General features: G+C 46.5%; 1 protein-coding gene and 1 pseudogene across 2 annotated transcripts; both read right to left on the bottom strand.

Moving 5' to 3' along the window:
• Positions 1 to 2,536: 2,536 nt before the first annotated feature.
• Positions 2,537 to 11,147, bottom strand: LOC307051073 (uncharacterized protein C2orf78-like; annotated as a pseudogene). Its single transcript has 6 exons — positions 11,012 to 11,147; positions 8,639 to 8,707; positions 7,683 to 7,893; positions 7,093 to 7,196; positions 5,727 to 6,472; positions 2,537 to 4,464 (listed from the first exon to the last, which is right to left on the bottom strand). The product of its transcript is annotated as an uncharacterized protein C2orf78-like (transcript).
• Positions 11,148 to 14,238: 3,091 nt separating this feature from the next.
• On the bottom strand, positions 14,239 to 15,174 carry LOC307052553 (mediator of RNA polymerase II transcription subunit 27-like; the record flags this gene model as incomplete). The annotated part of the gene is made up of 1 exon (XM_079703519.1): positions 14,239 to 15,174. One exon carries the CDS (start codon positions 15,172 to 15,174, stop codon positions 14,239 to 14,241), a length of 936 nt encoding a protein of 311 aa, XP_079559645.1.
• Positions 15,175 to 21,383: the final 6,209 nt, after the last annotated feature.

Below are 21,383 nucleotides of genomic sequence, written 5' to 3'. Positions count from 1 at the left end.
AACTGAGATCCCACATGCCACAGGTCAGCTAAGCCTGCATGCCGCAACTACTGAGCCTACGTGCTGTGGAGCCCATGCACCACAACTAAAGAGCCCACGAGCCACAAGACAGACCCCATGCACTGCAATGAAGAGCCCACATGCTGCAACTAATACACGACATCGCCAAAAATAAATAAATTAAATAAAATAATACGAGTGAATGAACAAAATGGATAATGCCTTAAGAGAAACAAACAAGAAAAGGAAAAATTTTTTAAATCAAAAAGAAGATAAAAAGAATTTTAGAGAAATGGCAAACATAAAAGATAGGCAAAAAAGAGTCAGGACAGCTCTGAAAAGAGTAACATAAGTACGTATAAGAATCTATTATACCATAAAAGTGACATTTCAAATCAGTGGGACAGATTAGTCAATAAATTGTGAGACATACATGTTGAGGTATAAATAATTCTCTGTAAGATTCCACGGCATGGAAAAAGTAGATGTCTCTGAGGAGGGAAATGTGTGGCTGGGGAACGTGGGGAAAAGGGTGACTTTTCATTGAATACCCTTGTGTACCTTTTCTAATGTTCTGTCATGTGAATTTATTACCTCTGAAAGTCGCCTGAGTTCAAACCCCAGTTCCCCAATTACTAGCTCTTAATCTTGGGCAAACTCTTCACACTCTCCAAGCCTCTTTATCTGTGAAATAAGGTCAGTAACTTAGCCTGGTGCTGCCTGGCACAGAATCAACTGTCAATAAATGGAGATTATTAGTGTAAAAAACCGAAATGCCCATCAATGGATGAATGGATATTTTAAATGTGGTGTATATGTGAAATATTACACAGTCATAAAAAGGAGTGAAGTACTGACACATGCTACGACATGGACGAACTTGAAAACATTATGCTAAGTGAGAGAAGCCCCACACAGTGGTCACATTTGTATTATTTCATGAAATGTCCAGAAAAGGCCAAACCATAGCGACAGAAAGGAAATGAATGGTTGCAGGGACTGAAAGAGGAGGGGATGAAGAGGGCCTGCTGATGGTTATGGGGGCTTCTTTGTGGGGTGATGAAAACGTGATGGGATACATGATGGTGATGTTTACATACGCTTGAGAATGTACGAAATGACACTGAATTTGCAGTCTCAGAAGGTGAATTTTATGACATGTGAATGACATCTCAAAAAATAATTTTGAAAATGAAAATTGCCAGTTTTCCCATTTTCACTATCCACTATCCACTAACCACTGCCTCCATCTCTCCCTTCTCCCCACGTCATTCCTTTTGACGCCCACCCCTGCCGCTATCTCCCAACCTCACTCCCTCGAGCTGCCCCACGAGGCCTCCCAGGGAGCCCCTGAACCACTGGGCGCCTGCATCCTGTGGCTGTTGGAGCGGCTGCCCAGTGCGCGTGCCACCACTGCTCTCACCCATGAGAGTGGATGCTTCCTTCGGATTTTTCTCGTGCGTTTCAGTTGATGGTGATGTTTACAGAAGGTGGCATGCCCCCTGGGCAATGGAGGAAGCCCCTCAAGTTAATACTTAGGCCTGTCCAGAAGTTTGATCTCAGCATGCTGTGCTCTGAAAGCCAAGTTGGACGCCTGCAGCCACTTGCAAATACTGAGGACTTCAGAGGCATTTGGGCCTCAAATTGAGGCCTTGTACCTCCACATGCGATGTGACCTCAGCCCTTTGCTGCACGTCTCTAAGTGAAGTGGCACAGGAATACTGGGCTTGCCTGTCATTGCCAGGATTAAATGAATAGTGCATTAGCTGCCCTGGTGCTTAGGTGTTGAGTACATGGTGATTTACATACCAGGCCCTATTCGTGGGCCTCCTGAGGCAGCAGTTCCCTTGGCTCTGCCCCTAGGATAACTCTGAGCCCTAGCCACCTCTCTGGTAGATTTCCCTATACCCCCACTATAATCACACCTGCATAAGGCAACTCAAACCTTTCAGAGATGTGTCCTGAACCTCTTGTTTTCTTAAATACCTGTGTGGTGGTTGTGAGACTTAAGGCCAACCTCCCCAAGAGACTTTTCCTATTTCTCCTAGTAAACTTAGACTCACATTCTGTCATCTTCAACTCTACTCACAATTTGTTCTTTCAACCCTGACCTCTGACCCTGCTTTTTACTTCTGCCCTTTCACCCTCACTCCTGCTTCCTTTCATAAATCCATGAATCTCTTTCGACCTTCCTAGCCCTGAGCCACGTTCCTTCCTCTTTCCTCAGTTTTTACCCCTTTCCTCCCCTTTCCTTCATTCTCCCATCCGACTATCAGTCCTTCCTTTCTCATGCAGACTTTGATTCCAACCCCATGAAAAACAAAACAAAACAAAACAAAATTAAAGCACGCCACAGTTAGCAGCATCTCAAAATTCAAAAGGTTTATTACTCATCTATTAATTCTATTACATTTATTTATTCAGTTTTAATGTTTTAAAATATATCAAAATAAATAGAGAAATTTATACCTATCTTATTTATATATGGAAGAACAGCTGGTACCCAAGGTGGCACCAAAAATCCTAGCAGCTCTTACTATAAATATCCGTAGTAGTCAGCAATTTCCATTTCTTTTTCCCTCTCAATGAAAAGTTGCAGTTTCCCCAAAGAGGTGTATTTGGCAGCATTCTCATGTTCTTGTTGAGCCCGCCTCTTCATGGCCTCCCACTCTGGTCTCTGCTCTTGTTCGATGGGCTTTGACATGACTGGCTCAGAAACGTTGGGTTCCCTCCATGGTCTTCGTTGCTTGCTGAAGTCTTGGAGTAGAAATGGGGTTTGGAGCTTGGGTGGGGACTGACACTTAGTCACAACAGGGGGAACAGGCTCCCACTGGAGAGAAGCACAAGATGAAGTTTTGTAGGGTGCAGGCTTAGGAGCAGCAGACTGAGGGACACTAGGCTGGGTATGGTCAGTCCAACTCGGTTGGGTTGGGTTGGTCACAGTTGGCTGAGCTGGTTTGGCAGGACCTGGCAAAGAGGCAGGAGCTGGCTGGGATGAACTGGCTGCAGCAGGTTGAGCTGAGTTAGTAGAAGCAGGCTGGGCACGGTCCACCACAGCAGGCCGATGTGAGGCCAGAGACTGTGGCCTCCGAGGAGCAGGTCAAGCTTGAGGCTTGTCCCAGGCAGAAAAAGGCAGAGGTACCAACTTGACCTTCTCAGCTGGAGGCAGCTCATACTGGGATGGAGATGGACACTCTTTTTCAGCACTGCTGTCTGGTTTCTGGTCTTTGACTTGAGTTTTCTCAGGACTCTTACCCTCACGTGGGGTACACTGCCATGGCTGGATAGCTGGGGGTGGCTGGGGGTCTTTAGGGTTGCTTGAATTTCCCAAGACCCGACAGGAAGACAGCCCAGTTTTCTTATCATTCTTCTTCCCCAGTGCATGAAAAACCTTCACAAACTCCAGCATGAGCATGCCTAGGGAGGTTCGAGGCTTTTTAATGCTCTCGTGGATAAGCTCAGTTTGGTGTTTCTTTCTCTTCGTCTTGGGAATTGTTGGCTTCTCTTCTGCCTTGACTTTGTTCCCTGACTGCTTATTCTCTTCAGCCTTCTTTCTTCCTCTGGACCTTGTGGTCTTTTCCTGCCCATGGCTCTTAGTTTTGCTGATATTTCTGGATGCAGCTTTCTGAGGTTTGCCTTTAGAATGCTTGGCCATGTTCACAGGAGCCCTGTCACTGACTGCAGCATTGCATAGAACCACTTGTCCCCCTAACAAGCACTCTGGATTCTTTGGCTGGATTTTGGCCTTGGAAGCACCACTGATAGGCTCAGAGGCTTTATGTTTGTTCTTCCTGGGTTGATCAGAGGGAACCTTTATGACACTTGGCTTTTCCTGCACCTGATTCACTTTAATGGCTCTGGTGTCTTTGGCTTTGATCACGTTGGGACCTGTGAATTGATCAAGATCTTTCAAAGAATTAAAGAGCTGGGGAAGGTGAATATCCTCTGCCAGTGTAGTAATGTCTGCAAAACCACTGCTATATTGCATCCCATTTTCAAGTGTCCCTAGGTCCTCAAGACTCAGGCTGTTCTTTCCAAGATCAGCATTTTCAGAACCAGGCTGCTCCTCTTGGCTGATGGGGTCAGTGCAGCCCAGGAGCTGGTGAATATCAGGGATTTCTGAAGGGAGTAGTGGAGGCTCTTGGTTTTCTCTTGGGATCTGGTAGGCATCCAGAGGCTTTGAAAGCTTGGCTTTAATATCCTCCAAGTTCTTACTCTCTATTTGTCCCTGGCTTGGAGCTGGAGGCAGGGCCAGGAGACTACTGGCACTCTGGACTGGAGCTGTCCCTGAAATGTCCTCAAGTTCGGGTGGTGGATTACTCTCAAGTATCTGAATATTTCTGCTGCTGCAGGACTTGGGGAGTTCTTGAGTTGGTGTCACACAAAATGTCTGGATTGGAGGTTGCCATCCCAGGGAAGTTTTCATCACCAGGGAAGTCTCCATCACCAGGGAAGTCTCCATCCCTACAAAGGAATCAAGGTAGAAGTCAGTCCCTGGTAAGTGAGATGCTCTCCCTAAACACCAACACAGCAATCATGTACCTTTCAAGGTACATGATTGCTGTGTTGGTGTTTAGGGACAAGATGGGCAAGGCATTTCTACTAACTCTCCTTAAGGATCATGGACAGTGTCCTATGCTACGAGATAAGTGGTGACTGTTGTAATTCTTACTGGTGATCATTTCATGTCACCGATTCTTGGTTTTCTTTGTATTTCATAGGATTGTTATAAGTCAATTAAAAAATGAGTCTTATTTTTCAAAAATGAAATGTTTTACAAAGCCTAGCATTCTCATATAGAGTCCTTTCAATTCTCCCTACTTTCCTGAGAGGCTAAGAACACTTCACACCATGAACTAGGAGAGGGAGTAGAGCCCTTCCTGATGAAATAGATAAACAAAGACAGAGTCTTAGCCTGCTTGCTCTGGACAGGATCTCGGACCCTAAGGTCTTAAATCCTGGTATAAATTAAGGAAGTGAGGACAGTTAACTATCATAACAAGAGTTCTGAAACACCTTCCAAAGAGACTCTAGCTGTAGATTAGGGAAGGAAGTGATACAGTGTGGTAGTACAGGGGGAATGATCGGCTACAGCAGTGAAAAATGTGGTACCTATTGGTATGCTCTCGGGGTTCTTGTACATGTAGCATAGATGACCTTTACAGTGTCCCTCCCACCTGCATTAGGTGTTCTTTTTTTTAAATTTATACTCATTTATTAATTTTTTGAACTTATTTATTTTATGTATGTATTTTTTGGCTGCATTGGGTCTTCATTGCTGTGCACGGGCTTTGTCTAGTTGCGGCTAGCGGGGGCTACTCTTGGTTGCGGTGTGCGGGCTTCTCATTGTGGTGGCTTCTCTTGCTGCGGAGCATGGGCTCTAGGTGCGTGGGCTTCAGTAGTTGTGGCTCACGGGCTCTAGAATGCAGGCTCAGTAGTTGTGGCACATGGGCTTAGTTGCTCCACGGCATGTGGGATCTTCCCAGCCCGGGGCTCGAACCCGTGTCCCCTGCACTGGCAGGCGGATTCTTAACCACTGCACCACCAGGGAAGCCCTAGGTGTTCTTATGTAGAGTCTAAAAACAGAGAGCCCTGAGCGAAGGTAGTGGTTATTAAAGGCTCAGGATCTAAATTCTACCTGTCTATACACCACTTCCCAGCTGTAGATTTGACCCCATTTTTGAATGCTGACCTTATTGTTTAACTTTCTTGCTGTTTGTACTCACCTTGTAAACTTGTTTCTGTGATGGGTTGAGCAGACACAGGGTAGTAGATTCCAGAGGTGGAAGCTGGTGGTAAGATATTTGTGGGCTGAATCTCCTTTAGTACCATTACCATTTCTGGTTGCACAGAGGCCCTACTTCCTGTGTATGACACAGAGCCATAGGATTGCAGGCAGGAGCCAAGTTCTCCATACAGTAAAGACCCCAGTGTGCTGTGGTTATAATAATATACCTGGCTTCCTTCCTGGTAGGGAAGTGACAGGCTATGTCCCTGATTTGGAATCTGAGCTGGTGTTCCCTGAGCAAGGCTGGCAAAAAGTGATGGATATAGAGGGGCCATGTTATTGGTGTCTGCAGTTTTATCATACTGGGCTGCCATAAACATGGAGGAAGCAGCTGTGTGCTGGTCAGTGAGTGCCAGAGTAAAGTCTCCGAGTGAAGAAGAATTCTTTTCAGTGCTTCCTGTGATGTCCCACTCAAAAACACCTGGATAGGAAGCAGCTGAAGTGGAGATCTGGCTCTGATCAGTAACTCCAGATAAAATAGTTGTGCTAGAATGTTGGTGAAGGTAAACACTACCCATGCGTGTCTGGAAAGAGGTGGCCGTAGCTGATGCTGAACTGACGGCAGGAGCAGAGACTTGGAGAAGTTGCAGACACTTTCTGTTAGGGAAGCTGCATTGCTCACCACAGGAAGAGAGTGCTGCAGAGAATTCAGAGTTCCAAGTACAGATGGATTTTGGCAATTTTCTGTAAGAACAAGAGGGTGATGAAAAAATCAGGGAGATTGATAAATTCTCACTATGTTTGAGGAACAGCATTATATTAAGTTTCTTGCTATCAGGACACCTCTAATGTCAATACTGAGAAACCAAAAATCAGACAGTTATGATGGTTGTAAGGACTGAGCAGTTTTACACTCTTCTGTATTAACTGCCTGTGCTCCCATCTTGGGCACAGATGGGCAGAAGACCCAAGTGGTATGGTTCAGACATTTTTCTCTAGGCTGGAAGCAACCTCAAGTGCCTGGACAAGACCAGGTCCTTCTGGATGAGAATCATAAAAAGGGAGAAGGAGGGAACGGGGAAGAGCTACAAAGAGGAGCTCATGAATAAGAGAAAGAGAATTTAAAGAGTTAGAAAGAGGAATAAATCACATGTAGATTGTTGCTCTCTCTTTAGGAGTCTTCAAAATCCACCAAGTAATGCTCTGCATGGAGCATTGCCGGAATGGCGGTGGGGTGACCTTGGAAAAGGAAAGGGGAGGGTGGGGAGGGTCAGGGTCTAGGTGAGGACTCAGGGTCCTGCTGTGCCTGGTGGGATAAAGGCCTGACCTTTGGACCTTTTCTGTCTCCATCTCTACGTTCTCACCTAGGTCCTCCATCGTGTCACTTCGGCAATGAGGGGGTGGGTCTCTGATCTCCAACATCATTTCCCAGCCTTCAAACTCTATAACTGTGGCCAGGGATGAATGCCTGTGTCATCCCATTTCTCCAAAAAGGCCGTCACTGTCCCCATGTCACTGCATAAATTGCTTTCCGTCTCTCTCCCTCCCTTCATGACTTAACTTCCCTCTCTGTTTCCTCTCTTGAGTAAAAGCCCATTTCCTCTCTCTTTGTCAACCTCCATCCATCACTGTTCTCCAACATGGGAATGTGGAGGGAATAATCATGGGTATTCCACCACCCTATCCTACCCTGGGAACCCCTGCAATGATCCCATGGTTATGCTGGGCTCTGTGGGAGAGACTGACAACCAGTTCCACGTAGTGAGTGACTGTCCTGTCCTGGGGTGACCTTAGGTTCTTGAGAGATATTTGAACCTTATAGCAACCCCGTACATGTTCTGAAGATGAACACAAGCTTAGAGGTAAAGTAACTTGTCCAAATTCTCTTGTTCTGCAAGTGATGCAACAAGGGTTCTCCAGCAGGAGGATATATGCCCACATGAGTAAAGAGTACCTGCTAGATTTTCCCGGAGTCCTGGAAGAACTGGGGAGGAGGGGACCTGGGCTGGCCTGGGGGAAGGACACAGGGTGGGCATGGCTGGGGTATGGGGGAGCAGGGGCAGTGCTGCCTGGCTGCAGCAGTGGGTTCTGAGAGGAGAAGCGACCCCCTGGCCCAGACGCTCTGTCCTGGGGCAGGTCAGTCCCAGAGGACCAGGTCAGCAGGGCTATGAGGAAAAGTGTGTGGGGCCAGCCCGGCAACCTTTCACAGCATCCTCAAGAATTCCTGCCAGCCATGGAGGGGCTCGAGGGGCAGCTGAACGTGGGCCTCATTTCTGGTCCCAAGATTTGGGTTGTGGGTGAGCAGTGGAGGCGAGAAATGTGCTCCAGGGTGTGCTCCCCCCTCACGTCTCCAGGAGGACCCAGGAACCCGTGCAGGAAGCTGGGAGGACGTCATCTCTAACCTCCCCACCCCTGGGAGCGCCCTTAAACCAGGAGTAAACCTGAGGACAGGACATGAAGGTGCCGCCACAAGACTTGAATGTGCAGAGGGAGAGCGTCTGCTTCTCACCCAGCACCGGGATCCCACACAAAGAACTGTGTCTCCAGGTTCAAGTGTTCGTGAAGGAGTCGTGTCCCACCAGATGGCCTCATCCCAGCTCAACCTCCAAACCCCAACCCAATAATGCTTGTGCTTTATTTCCAAGAGATGCCAACCAAATGCAAACAAAGGCTTTACTTTGGCAAAGGCAGAAAAGACCAATTCTTATGGGAAAGATAATCTTAAATAGCAAAAGACATTTGAACGCCATAGGCGTCTCCCACTCTTATGTCATTAATATATGCAAAGAGCAAAACAAGCCCTCACACATATTTCCTTCTTCTTTCTTATTTCATATCCCTCTTCCTCAGTCTCCACAGGGGCATGTGTAACCTGATTGCTGCTGGGGACCCTCGCCCATTGGATCCTACCTGAGCGTTGGTCCCTACCTGGAGTGTCTTCATCCTTGCTTGAGTCATGTATGCTCTCCACAAGCCATTCTTTAGAGACACAAACATGAGCAATAAAGTTATTAGAGAAAGTGGCTCACCCGTGCCTCCCCCTCCAGTGGAGGCCATGCTGGCTCACTCAGCATCATCTGGCTCCTTCCTCTGGGTTCTCAGCCTTCCCTGGGCTCCCTGGAGCCAGAGCCCTTCACCAAGACATTGATCACAGTTGCAAACCTTCACCGAGAGAGAGGATTCGCCTTCAACTCTTCACTTCCCCATTTCCACTAGATCCTTCTAGCTCTAGCCTCCAGTCTTATTAGCCTGCAAATCCAACCATGATGCACATGCTTTGGGTTAAATGACTTCAAGGAACAGATCCAGTGGTGGGCAGCTGCCCAAAAGAATGTTCTGTGAGGATGGAAATATTCTCTATCGATTGGGCCCTTGAAACGGGGCTAGTGTGATGGGGGACTGAATGTTTCATTTGATTTGCTTTCATTAATTTAAATATGAGCAGACACCTCTGACTTGTGGCCACCATGGGACAGTGAGGTCAGAAGATGAGGAAGACATAAGCTCCCCTCCCCTTGTTGCTCCTTGCTTTGGAGTAGTTAGATGGCCTGATCTGACCATGCATTTGTAGGTTCTTCCTGGCCTCATGTACACGTGCCAGGCACTAAGTGAGGCCCTGGGGACACAGACAGTAAGGTCAACACCCCGGTCCTAGAGGATTCCCAGCAGGGGGCCCACCTGTCAGCAGAGATGAGGAGCAAGGCCGGGCACTCCTGATCTGGATTAGAACCTGGGCAGGCCCCTGGCTGGGTGTGGACCCAGCAGGCCTGGACAAGCTGAGGAGGGACCCTCTCCACCCCTGAACTGGATCCCATTCCGGGGTGGGGGGATGTACATTAGACATTTATGGGGCCTAAGACGGGTTGTCTAGGGCTGACCACTGGGGTGAGAATTGATGAGGAAGATACAGGCAGTGCCCTTGCAGTGGTCACCTACGTCCAAGGTTCCTGTCCTCACAAGTGGGAGGACACAGAGTTTGGGCCTATGAATTCCAAGACAATTTTGAAGAAACTCTCAAATTGATGACTCTCGGTCATAAAGAAGAGTAGGAAGGACCACCTCGACTCTTGGATCAGCCCCCATCTCTTTCCTGAACTCCACTGGAGCCCATGCCTGTCTCATCTTCTTTGCAACTAGAATGTTCTACAGCTGCCCTGGCCACGCAGTGTGAAGGCTCTTCAGTTTAAAAGTGTTTCTGAGCCAGACAACACTTGGCCAAAAGTGTGTGGACAAGGACTGGTTGTCAGGCAACTTCCAGAAACAGGTGAAAACTAGAAACTTGTCCTTCCTGGCCCCAGGTGGAAGAGGCCTGGGGAATTCCGTGTCTCTGGCCTGTATTCTGACCCATCCATGTGGACTCATTTCCTGGCCAATCCCCCCTGGAACCTGGATGAGATCAACTCTGCCCACGAAAGCCAGCATGTTTTTTTTCCTCAGCAAGTGAGTGATTCCAGACTATGTCCCACTTTCCCTTGTTCCTGACACCACCTGCAATTGCAAAGAAAACACGATGAGGACCTGTTCACACAGGTCTTCATTCTGTTCTCTTGGTGACTTTAGGAATCCAGATGGGAAGCTGTGGTCAGGTCAAAGGTCCCAAAAACAAGGGTAGAGGACACCTTTGGAAAAGGCACAAGCTTTCCTGAAAGGTGTGTCTCTCAAGTCCTGTTTGGTCGGCGATGCCAAAGTTCTTCAACCAAGGAGGAATATTGCTGCCAAGCGAAATTTCCCCCGCCATGTAGTTTATGACTGATGCCATCATTTGTTAATGCCCTCTTGGATCAGTTATCAGTCGGTAAAAGACTCTCACTCAATACTCCCCTTCCCCGCCCACCATGGAAATGGTATATATCATCCCTAATGTACCTGGTCAGCTTTCAAATTTGACTGAAAAGGAAAGAAACCAAGAAAGCAGGGCTTCTATCAAAGAGAGGTGAGCTTACCTTGACCTTCCTCTGCTCTGTAATGGGGAAGATCCTTTAACAGGTCCTGCATTGAGTTGGGGGGGTCTAAGAGAACCCACAGTGACCAACGGGACATTGGTGGTGCCTCTCAGAAATTACTCAGGGGGCTTTGCTAGATGTGGACCCAGAGTGGGGGGTTGTGGATATGGTTGGTTATCAAACATGGACCAAGGTGCTGCTGGGCCATTCTTCTTGGTGAATTGAAGGAAGTCAAAGGAGAGGAACATGAAAGAAATGAGAAACAGAGCCCTTGGTTTGGCTTTGTTGCTCAAGGTGACCTAAAGCAACGTGAATGAATCAGCCTACGAGTGGTCCTGACCTGCAGGCTGTGATTCAGTGGCGTGGTCCCCATCGCCCCTCCTGCCCATTCTGAAGCTCATCTCGAATGCCACTGTCTTTCTGATCTCTTCCAAGACCATTTCAGTCTCCACGATGCAATGATGGTGCAACGACATCAGCCATCTGTGGCATGGGATCTCACACTCGTTTAAAAGACTTTTCTTGGTGGGAGAGATTTAATTGTAGGCAGTGCATTCTACTGTTCTTGAGAATCCTCTGCCATGAAGACACTCAAATTCAGAAGATATGAGAACACTGACATATTGTCACTTAAAAATAACCCATGGGACTTCCCTGGTGACACAGTGGTTAAGACTCTGTGCTCCCAATGCAGGGGGACACGGGTTTGATCCCTGGTAAGGTAACTGGATCCCACATGCATGTCGCAACTAAGAGTTCACATGCCACAACTAAGGAGCCCACGAGCTGCAACTAAGGAGCCTGCCTGCCACAACTAAGAACCGCTGCAACCAAATAAATAAATAAATATTTTTAAAAAATAAAAATAAAAATAACCCTTAGTAGCCATATGTTATTTTTACCTCCAGTCTTCCTTTTCTTTGTCACATGTGTGTATTCATTGAGAGAGGTGGCTATCCTTGCTCGGGTAGCAGTCCAGAGGTGGGCTAGTCCACTCTGGAGGGGAGATGGGGGTGAGTAGCAATGCTCTCCAACATGGCTGCGCCAGAGAGCTCTGGCAAGGGGGATGGGCACCAGGCACCTTGAGTTCTTATTTGTCACTGTCCCCAGGGTGCATAGCTCAAGGATTTCAGGATTTCTAGGGCTCCTGGCAATAATGCTGCCAAATGCACTAAACTTATGTGCGTTGGGCCGGTTTCTAAGGAGTGATGACCCAGAACTGGCAGAAGGTGACTCAGTTGTCCTAGGTGCTGCCTTCTGTGCTCAGCATCTATGAGCTGACCAGAAGCATGTGGACTCTCTGCATGCTTTTCACACTAACGATGATGCCCAAGCCTGCGTAAGATGCACCTGTAGCGACTGTTGGGAAAGCACCACTGAAACACCCACAACTTCTCTGGGATTGCGGGCTTGGTGCACTGGGACTGGAACAGTCCCCCCCTGTGTTGCTTGGCCCTACATTCTTCTTCCTTATTAGGAGAACCTCTCCCTGGTTTGTGTGTGCACTGAACCTCCTGTGTTGCTTACCTGTGTGGTCACATGGCACCTGGCCAGCCCCGCTGGCATATGTGTGGTCCACTGCTCCATGACCGCCATCAGGAGGGACATTTCAAGTACACGGGTTTCTCAGTGAAGGCCAGGCACACAGGACATGTGCTTGTTTCTTCAAAGTGTTCAGCCATGGTGGCTGCCTGGAGGGGTATCTTGAGATATCATAAACAGCACCATTCTACTTTGTCTCTGAATCTGACTAGATATCTGACTAGGTATCTACGTCATGTAAGTGGAATCGTACAGTACTTTTCCCTTTGTGACTGGCTTCTTTCACTTAGCATAAGGTCCTCAAGGTTCATCCGTGTTGTAGCATATGTCAGGATTTCCTTCCTTTTTAAAGCTGAATAATAATATTCCATTGTATGGATAAACCCATTTTGCTTATCCATTCCTCTGTCAGTGGACACTTGGGTTGCCTCTACCTTTTAGCTATCGAAAATAGTGCTGTGGGTTTCCCTGGTGGCACAGTGGTTGAGAGTCCGCCTGTCGATGCAGGGGACGCAGGTTTGTGCCCCGGTCTGGGAGGAACCCACATGCCGTGGAGCAGCTGGGCCCGTGAGCCATGGATGTTGGGCCTGCCCGTCCGGAGCCTGTGCTCCACAGTGGGAGAGGCCACAGCAGTGAGAGGCCCATGTACCGCAAAAAAAAAAAAAAAAAAAAAAAAAAAAAAAAATTGGAGGAAAATTTAAAATACAGAAAAGTACAAAGGAAAAAAATAATCATCATCCATACTTCCACCTTCCAGAATTAACTGTTACTGTCTCAGCAGAGATGTTTTTTTTTTGTTTTTGTTTTAACATAAATCTCCCATTTGTTTCATGACTACCGTGGCTTCTCTATCACTAAATTCTTTATTTTGATCGAATTCTTGGCTGCCTCCATTGTCAAGAAGTTTTATTTTGTTCTTTTCCCCCCCAAGAAGGACTCATAAGTGCCACATTCTTGATTCCTTTCATGTTTGAGAATGTCTTCCCATTATTGCTTTTATATTTGAATGATACCTTCATTATTAATAATATTCGTGTGTTCCACTTTCTTTTTCTGAAAACACAGATTGTGTTCCTCTGGTATGCAATGTAGTGAAGAACTTGGGGATAAGCTTAATTTTTACTCTCATGCAAGTGATTAGCTTTTTGTCTCTGGACGCTTGAAGAACTCTTCCCGTTGTGGAGCACAGGCTCCAGACGCACAGGCTCAGCGGCCATGGCTCACGGGCCCAGCCGCTCCGCGGCATGTGGGATCTTCCCGGACCGGGGCATGAACTCGTGTCCCCTGCACCGGCAGGCGGAATCTCAACCACTGTGACACCAGGGAAGCCCAAGATCTGTAATTTTCAAATGCTTCAGCACAGACATATGAAATCATGTCTATGTTGGTTAAGCTTCAACTCTAGGCACAATCTGTAGCCTTTATACAAAAAAAGGGAAACATTATACAAAACAAGGGAACCTACAAGAGACAACTACACACAGTTCTATTATCCAAATCTCTGTCAACACCAAGGCTTTGCCAATTAGCAGTGAGAGTAAGAAGATAGTGGCTAATTAATTAACATGATGCATCTTAGGATTAAGTCCTTTTCTTTTTTTCTGGGTACAAAATGTTTATTGCTTATAAAAATAAGTTATGGAACAAACCAAAAAGCTCAGCACGACACAAAGGCTCATTCCAACTATAAAATGACTTAGGACATGGATCCAGGCGGGTCAATGGACTGGTACTGCGAACATACACAGGAGAACATGCTGCTTAACTTCCTTATAGCGAGTCCTAAGATGGTCCCTTTGCCTTCCATGTGCCAGCTCAGGTGTACAACAGTCCCATTAACAGCGACGGAGTCTGCTCTTCAAGAAGCTCGGCCTTAGTGCACGACATGCTGTTTTGCGGAAGTGAGCGGGCGGTGGTACTGCTATCTGGGGCGCAAAGACACGTCTGAGACATCACTATGACTAAGGGCTTGTCTGGGAAGGTGCTGGAGGGGAGTCTGCGGGCTGGCCCGGGGCTGGGGCAGGGCTACTGCCAGCAGGTGTCATGGAAGGCTTCAAGGGTTCGGAAGTCCCTCCACGTCAGGGGAAGGCCATCCTGCAGAAACTTCCCACAGCACTGGCACGGGGCCTGGAACAGCTTTATGTACCTTCTTAACCAGGTCATGAAGGAACAGACCACGACGTCAGGCATCTGGGGCAGCTGGCAGTGGAGCAGGACGGTGGTGGCATGGTCTGTCACTTTCTGGAATACTTGATAGTTGGATTTGGACCATATATCAAGCTTGCCATCTTCCACGTAGACGTTCTCATTATACCCCTTTACTATCATTCGATCAATGAACAGTCTCCGCATGACGACAATCACTTTCAACACCTTTCCCAAGGTCATGCGAAGCATGGCAGACGTCCCATTGGGTCTGGATAAGTGGATGGACATTTCAGGGAACATCCTGTCAATGTGGCTTATCACGTCGTCAACATATTGAGGCGGTAAGACAAGAGTCGTGGGTTGAGCCTTTGGTCTTCGTTTAGCAGATACTCCCATCTGGTTAGCAGAATGTTTCAACGACTGTTGATTCAAAAGGCCAGATGCCAGACCTGCGTGGTACTGCAACTTGTTTGACCATTTATAGGCCTGAAGGAGCTGACTGTAGAGAGGGGTTTTGTCCTGCATGGGATCCAGACTCAACAGCCCGCTGTTATGCAGAAGATGGTTCTCAGAAGGCTTGCCGACCAAGTTGCTCAGACGTTCCAGTTCATTGAGGTCCCGGTTGACCGAATGCAAGTTGTCCTGGAAGTGTGCAGTGAAGGCCCTCTCCTGGCCCTCCAGCGTCTCCTTGGTCCGCATGCCATCCTTCAGGCAGTCGAACACCCAGCTCATGCTGGAGCTCAGTGCCTGGCTGGCACTGATGGCCTGGGCAAAGGATTTCAGGTTCACGCCGACACTTAACACGTCCGCCATGTTGCTGCCACCACAGCGGTCTCCGGATTAAGTTCTTAACGGTCAAGTTAAAGATATTCAAGGTATGTGGACTGGCAAATCTTTGAGACGTCCCTCCCCTTGCAAGAATAATGTTTGCTTATCATTTATTCAAGACCTATGGCTTTTACCCCTGGCGATCCCCTCCCAGGGCTTCATCCCTAACCAGGCATGTGCCAAGCCATGGGTTTGGAAGATTTCTAGTTATTTATGCTGATCTTCACGGAAAAGAATCTTGCCTCTGGGATACCATCACCTCTGCCTCAAGTGAACCTTCCACGCAAAGACCTTGATGTGGCCACTCTGCAGACACAGGATGGACTCCTACCCAAAACTGGGTTCGGAGGTCAAGACTGAAAAAAAAAAAAGGGAGAGTGGCGCGGGTTCTTACTGTGATTAGGAGGTGAGGATAGGGAGAGAGTTTGCACAAGGAAAGGGGTGCATGGTTTGAATCCTGTCCCCTCACCAAAGGAAGGAGCACCCAGGCTTTCTGACCTGCTTACCCACACGTGGGACAGGAGGGGAAGAGGAAGGAAAGAGGCTTACAAGTTCTCAGCAAACATCAAAAAAGGAAGTCAGACTCTTTACTGCAGACCTAAAACAATCAGGATGTTTAAATTCACAAAGCTAATAGAGTAAATCAAACCACGCAGCTCCTGCTCACACTTCAATGCACTCATTAGCTGTCTGTATACGTGATAGAATTTGTGTGAGGCCGGTTTTCCTTATCATCTGGAAGCAGGTTAGAGAGCAGTCAGCCCTACCCACCTTAAACATTCTGCTCGTTAACATCACCAGTCAAACACCGCCTAAGGGTTTCACACGACCCACTTGTTTCAGGTAGGGTTACAAGACCCCTGCTTTCCTTTATGTCACAGCCACGCTCAGGCAGATTCTCTGCAAGTGCTGACAAAGGTTAGCACACTGTCCCGCAGCGACCCCAGCCAAGGGACAGCCACTGTTCCCACCAATCCAGATATGGCTTGGGTCACATACCTGAACTGGATCCAAGCTTCTGAAGGACCAGGCCTGGTTCCCCTGCCCTGGCCTGAGGATCAGCTTTTATACGGCCTCTGAGCAAGGAACAGAGGGGCAGAAACGATAGCTGTCCACCTCACACCCTTCCCCAGTCGCAGAGAAGACAGGGTCCTCTCCGGCTACCATCTTTCCTTCTCAAACAGCAAATGCAAGATGGTATACCCAACAGTGCAACATTATTCAGCCATAAAAGGGAATGAAGTAGTGATACATACTTTTAACACAGATAAACCTTGAAACATTTGGCTAATCAAAAGAAGCCAGGCATCAGAAGACCACACGGGATTCCATTTATATGATGTGTCCAGAATAAGCAAACCCAGAGTCAGGAAGTAGATTGGCAGTTGCCAGGCAGTGGGGTGGAGGGGGATGGGGAGTGACTATAATGGGTACAGTGTTGCTTTTGGTGGTGATGAAAATGTTCTGGAATCAGAGTGATGGCTGTACTTATGAATATCCTTATATCAACCTTATGAATATCCTGAAACCACCAAATTTGTATACTTTAAAAGGTGAGTTTTATGCCTTCAGAATTGTACCTCAACCAATAAATAAATTGAATATATATATATATATATATATATATATATATATATATATATACACACACACACACATAAAACAGGCAGCAAATGTGACCTTACAGATAAAACTACTCCTGGCAGAGAAGAGTTTGTGCTGCACGGTTTGGATCTGCTCTCCCTCAGCCTCTATGTGACCCAAGGAGGCTTTAACTATCCAGGGGTAGGCTATCCATATTCTTGCTTCTCCCCCTAAGGCTTCCTTCCTTCAAATCACAACTTCCCAAGCTGGTCTTCTGCTGATCACCTTGAAGTTTGGCAACACTGCATGGATTAAACAAAGTCAAAACACTTCCTTCTGCAGTACTTCTGGGGCCTCGCCATGCTAATGAGCACTGTGGACCACTGAGGAGAAAATGGCACTCCTCACACTGGACTACCCAACAATCTGGTTCCCCTCCACCACTCCTGGAAGAAACAACTTCTGGAATGAATTCCATGGAAAGTGGTTTGAAAGAACACTGTTCTCCAGAAATAACTAGTTCTTCTTTTCTTTGGATGTGGGGAGATCTGTACATAATAGATCCCATTAAAGCTTTTTCTTTTTTAATCTGCTCCAGATTAAAATCAAATCCAGTTTGATTCCTAGCTTTGCCCTTATTTTGGTTGTGTGACCTTAAACAATTGCCTCAGTCTCTGAGATTGTTTTCCATCCATCAGATGGAGATAGTACCTACCTCTCAAGGTTGTTAGAGAAATCCAATAAGAACAAATGTAAGATGCCTAGCACAGTACTTGGTACACAGTTGGTGCTTAATAAATGTGTGTCTTCTTTCTTTACCAAATATATTGACATCAAACCCTTCTGGAAGAAGCAGGCATATCTCTCTGTAACCCCCAGAATTCTGGCACGTGCTGTGTCCATCATGGACTTTAACTATTTGCTAAGTGCATGGATGAATGAATCATCAATGCCCTGCTAGACCCCCGTCCCTGAGCCACACAAATCCAGGGTAGATGACCCATGACAATGGGACAGTCATAAAATGGAAAGAGTTCTGGCGCTAACAGCTCGATATCTAGAAGAATAATTTTCACCAACCCCCCCTAATAGATATTTAAAGTGCAAGGCAAGGAGATGTAAGTGTTCCTAATCTTTGCTTAAGGACACTGATGACATGATGTTGCTTTTCTAGTGTAGGCAGATGGATGATCCTGACTCAGAAAGCATTAAAGCAGAGAGAAAAATCAGTACACACAGAAAACCCAGCACTTGGACCTTGGAACCAGGCCACAGGGGTTTGAATCATAGTCCGGTCAAGTGTGACCTTGACCTCCTCACGTCTCGGTTCCCCGTCTCAGCACCTACTTGTAGGGCTGCGGTGAGGATACGAGTTAACAAATGAGACGTGCTCAGAGCAATGCTGAGATCATAGTAAGCAAGCAACAAATATGGACTGCTATTATATTCATGGTAATTGACACTTATTAATGCCTCATCATAAGCCCTTTGCAGCCCTGTTCCAAAAGACTTTTCTCATCTAACTGTCCTCTAATCTTGCAGGTGAAACAGAAGAGACTCAGCCATGCAGAAGGAGTTACTGAAGAAACTTTATTCACAGAGCAAGTGTGAAAATGTCTTTTTATTGACATGAAAAGGGAATTTTAAGGCTGTAATACCAGCTCTTAATTCCTTAAAGGAAAGCAGTTACTATAATGATGTACTTGGAGCAACACAGCAGCTAGTTAGCACCTTCCCTCTTCATTGGGGAACCATGAAATCTATTATGTTCCCTCAGGAGGGCAGTTTTCAATGAGAAATCGCTACATTTGTAAAGAACATATTGACCATGATGAAAAGAGTTTATCCACATCTGCACAATGATGAAAAAATTGTACATGACTAAAAGGTTTGGGCAGCCCAATTCTCAGGAACAAAACCTAGAAACAAATGTCATGATACCCCAAAAAATGCCTTGATGTGTCACAGGACACCAGTCTAAGCCTTTAATTCACATTCCAGTGAAGATGGCCTCAAAGGTGTATTGGATCAGCATTTTGTTTTCTGGGTTTTTTTTTTTTTTTTAGCAGAACAGCCCTTTTCTCAAAATTTTACATGGAACCCAAATATGTAAACAAAAAAATATATTGCTGGGCCAGTCTAGGCTGAAAATCATAGGATGGCAGTTCTACCCAACAGTGGTCCCTGACGTTCTCAAATAATTTTCCAGGCACCATGAGATCTCATGAGCCCCCCTCATAAACTCTGATACTAAATTGGAGAAGATCAGGAAAAATGAAGGAGGGGGTATGGCAATAGAAGAGAGTGTGAATTATCTCCCAAAGACTGATCACACTCTAAAGGGACTTTACAATTACTGGATCCTACCAAGTTCTAAACCACATTAGACTTAATAGCATTCATTTTTTTCCTTCAACCTGGTAAGTGGGGCTCTTGAGGAATATCAGACCAGCTCTAAGCAAATTTAAGAAACATTTTCTCTATATATTTCAGTAGTAGTTTCAGTAAATTTACAACCTGTGTGTTAAGGATGTCCTCATTCTAGACCTGGCTTTCTCAACCTCAGCACTATCTGAACTTGGAATTGGATAATTTGGGGGGGTCGGGGTAGGAGCTGTCCTCTTCATTCTAAGATGTGTACCTAGATGCCAGTAACAAGCCCCAAGTTATAAAACCTACAACACTTCCATACGTTACCCAGTGTCCCTTGGGGGACACTATCCCCCCACCCCGTGAGGATTCTGTTCCGGACTCAACACTTCCAGACCATTCCTCACAGTGGCAGGCAGGAGAAATTTAAAATGAATCTAATCAGGGCACTCCCTGCTTTGAAGTCCTTCCTTTCGTTCCTTCAGCCACGTTGTAAACACTTGTGAGCACCTGTTGTATGCACGAACTTGCGCTGCTCCACGTGGCCTTCAGAGGGCGCCCTTCCCGACCTGAGCCACCTCCACTGGCACTTCGACACGCAGCCCTCCAACACCCGGCCATCATGTAAACCTGGAGATCTGTTCATACTCTTGCGACTCTGTACTTGCTTTCCCCTGTGTCTGAAATTCCCTTTCTCAACACATCCATCTCCTTGGGAGTCTTTTTTTTTTTTTTTTTAACCATTGAGCAAAGCTCCATCTACCGACATTTGGGGGATAAAGTTAGGAGCCCTACACGATCCCTGCTCTGCCAAGACGTAGCCACCAAATACAATCCAACACCTCTCTGAACCTATTGCAGTTGAGGGCTGATCATCTGCCTCTTCCTAGAAACTGAAACTCCTTGAGGAGTTCCTATATGCTCAGCAACCACTGCAACTGTTAGAAGAGTAACTTTAGTAGGATAAGAGTTTCCTGTAGTTAATCAAAAATTTGAGGGCCACGCCAACACTGTTAAATGCCACTAGAGAGGATAAAAAGCAGAGAAGCAATCCACAAAGGAACATTCAATAGGAAGAGACACTACGACTTTTTATAATTCATTGTAAGGACAGCAAAACAGCAACAGATGTTTGAAGGGAAAAATGGGTAATCGACAAATTTCAGTTCTACTGATTTCAAGATTGCTGGAGAAAGAGAACCCTAGGTTGAAGCTAATTTTGAGCCCTCTTTTCAAAACCTTTGCACCAGCCAAAAGCTGTTTATTAGGCTAAATCTCTGCTGGCTTCTCTAAATTTGTGTCCAGACAAATTGCAAATATCACACCACCCAGTGGTCACTGTGAGTCTGCTTTTCACAGGCTGCTGGATTTTTATCATGTTCCAGGCAATTTCAAGTTGTCAGTAAGAACTAATTCTGTCTCATTTCCTGCACTCTTGCCAGCTCCGTGACCACTTACTGTTGTTTTTTTTCTTCATGTTCATTGTCTCCTGCTAACTCTAAAGCCTTGTTTTCCCTCTCTAACCCCATTCAAAGGTCTGAAGCTCTAATCATAGGGAGCCCCCAGCACAGTTACAGGTGAAAGCATCAGCCCTTCTCAGAGGCTCCAAAGTTGAACCCTAAAGCCCCATACCCCATGAAACCTCCTGCCAAACTTATTACAGCCTGCAAAGCTATATTACGTCATCAGTCCAACAACTCTGTAGCCGAAGCCCTCTCTCGAGGTGATATTAAACCAGCTTGTCAGTCTGTATTCGTGGAGTTACACACACTCAACTCACACAGCTGGGGAATAGAAACTGGCTCTGGCACGGCTGTGTATCATCATACAATCTAAAATAGGAATCATTTGTGAACTTCTTTACTCAGAATCCATATGGTGGTGAAGCCTCAAAGTCATGAGATCTCAACCAGCATATTTCATAGTAGCCAAATTATTAAATATAGTCCTAGGAGGACTTACAGACTCAGAATCAAATTCTTGCCATTAAGCAGAAACATAGGCAATTACTTCCTTTGTATCACACATACTTCTTAGGCAGTGGAAACTGCTGTAAGACCTGTACTCAAAATAAACACTAGCTGCATAGCATGCCAAGTATTAGAAATAAAATGCCCTAGTGTCAGGGAGAGTCCCACAGAGAAGATGAGAAAAGATCTGTGCCCTGCACAGTGAGGGCCTTGAAAGGTACCCAGAGAAGAGGAACAGGTCAGAAGAGGTAAGGCTGCACATCACTTTCT

This window comes from Hyperoodon ampullatus (genome assembly GCF_949752795.1).
Source record: "Hyperoodon ampullatus genome assembly, chromosome: 4".
Classification (NCBI taxonomy): domain Eukaryota; kingdom Metazoa; phylum Chordata; class Mammalia; order Artiodactyla; family Ziphiidae; genus Hyperoodon; species Hyperoodon ampullatus.
The sequence above is the reverse complement of the archived record's forward strand: the minus strand, read 5'-3'. Positions and strand labels throughout refer to the sequence as shown.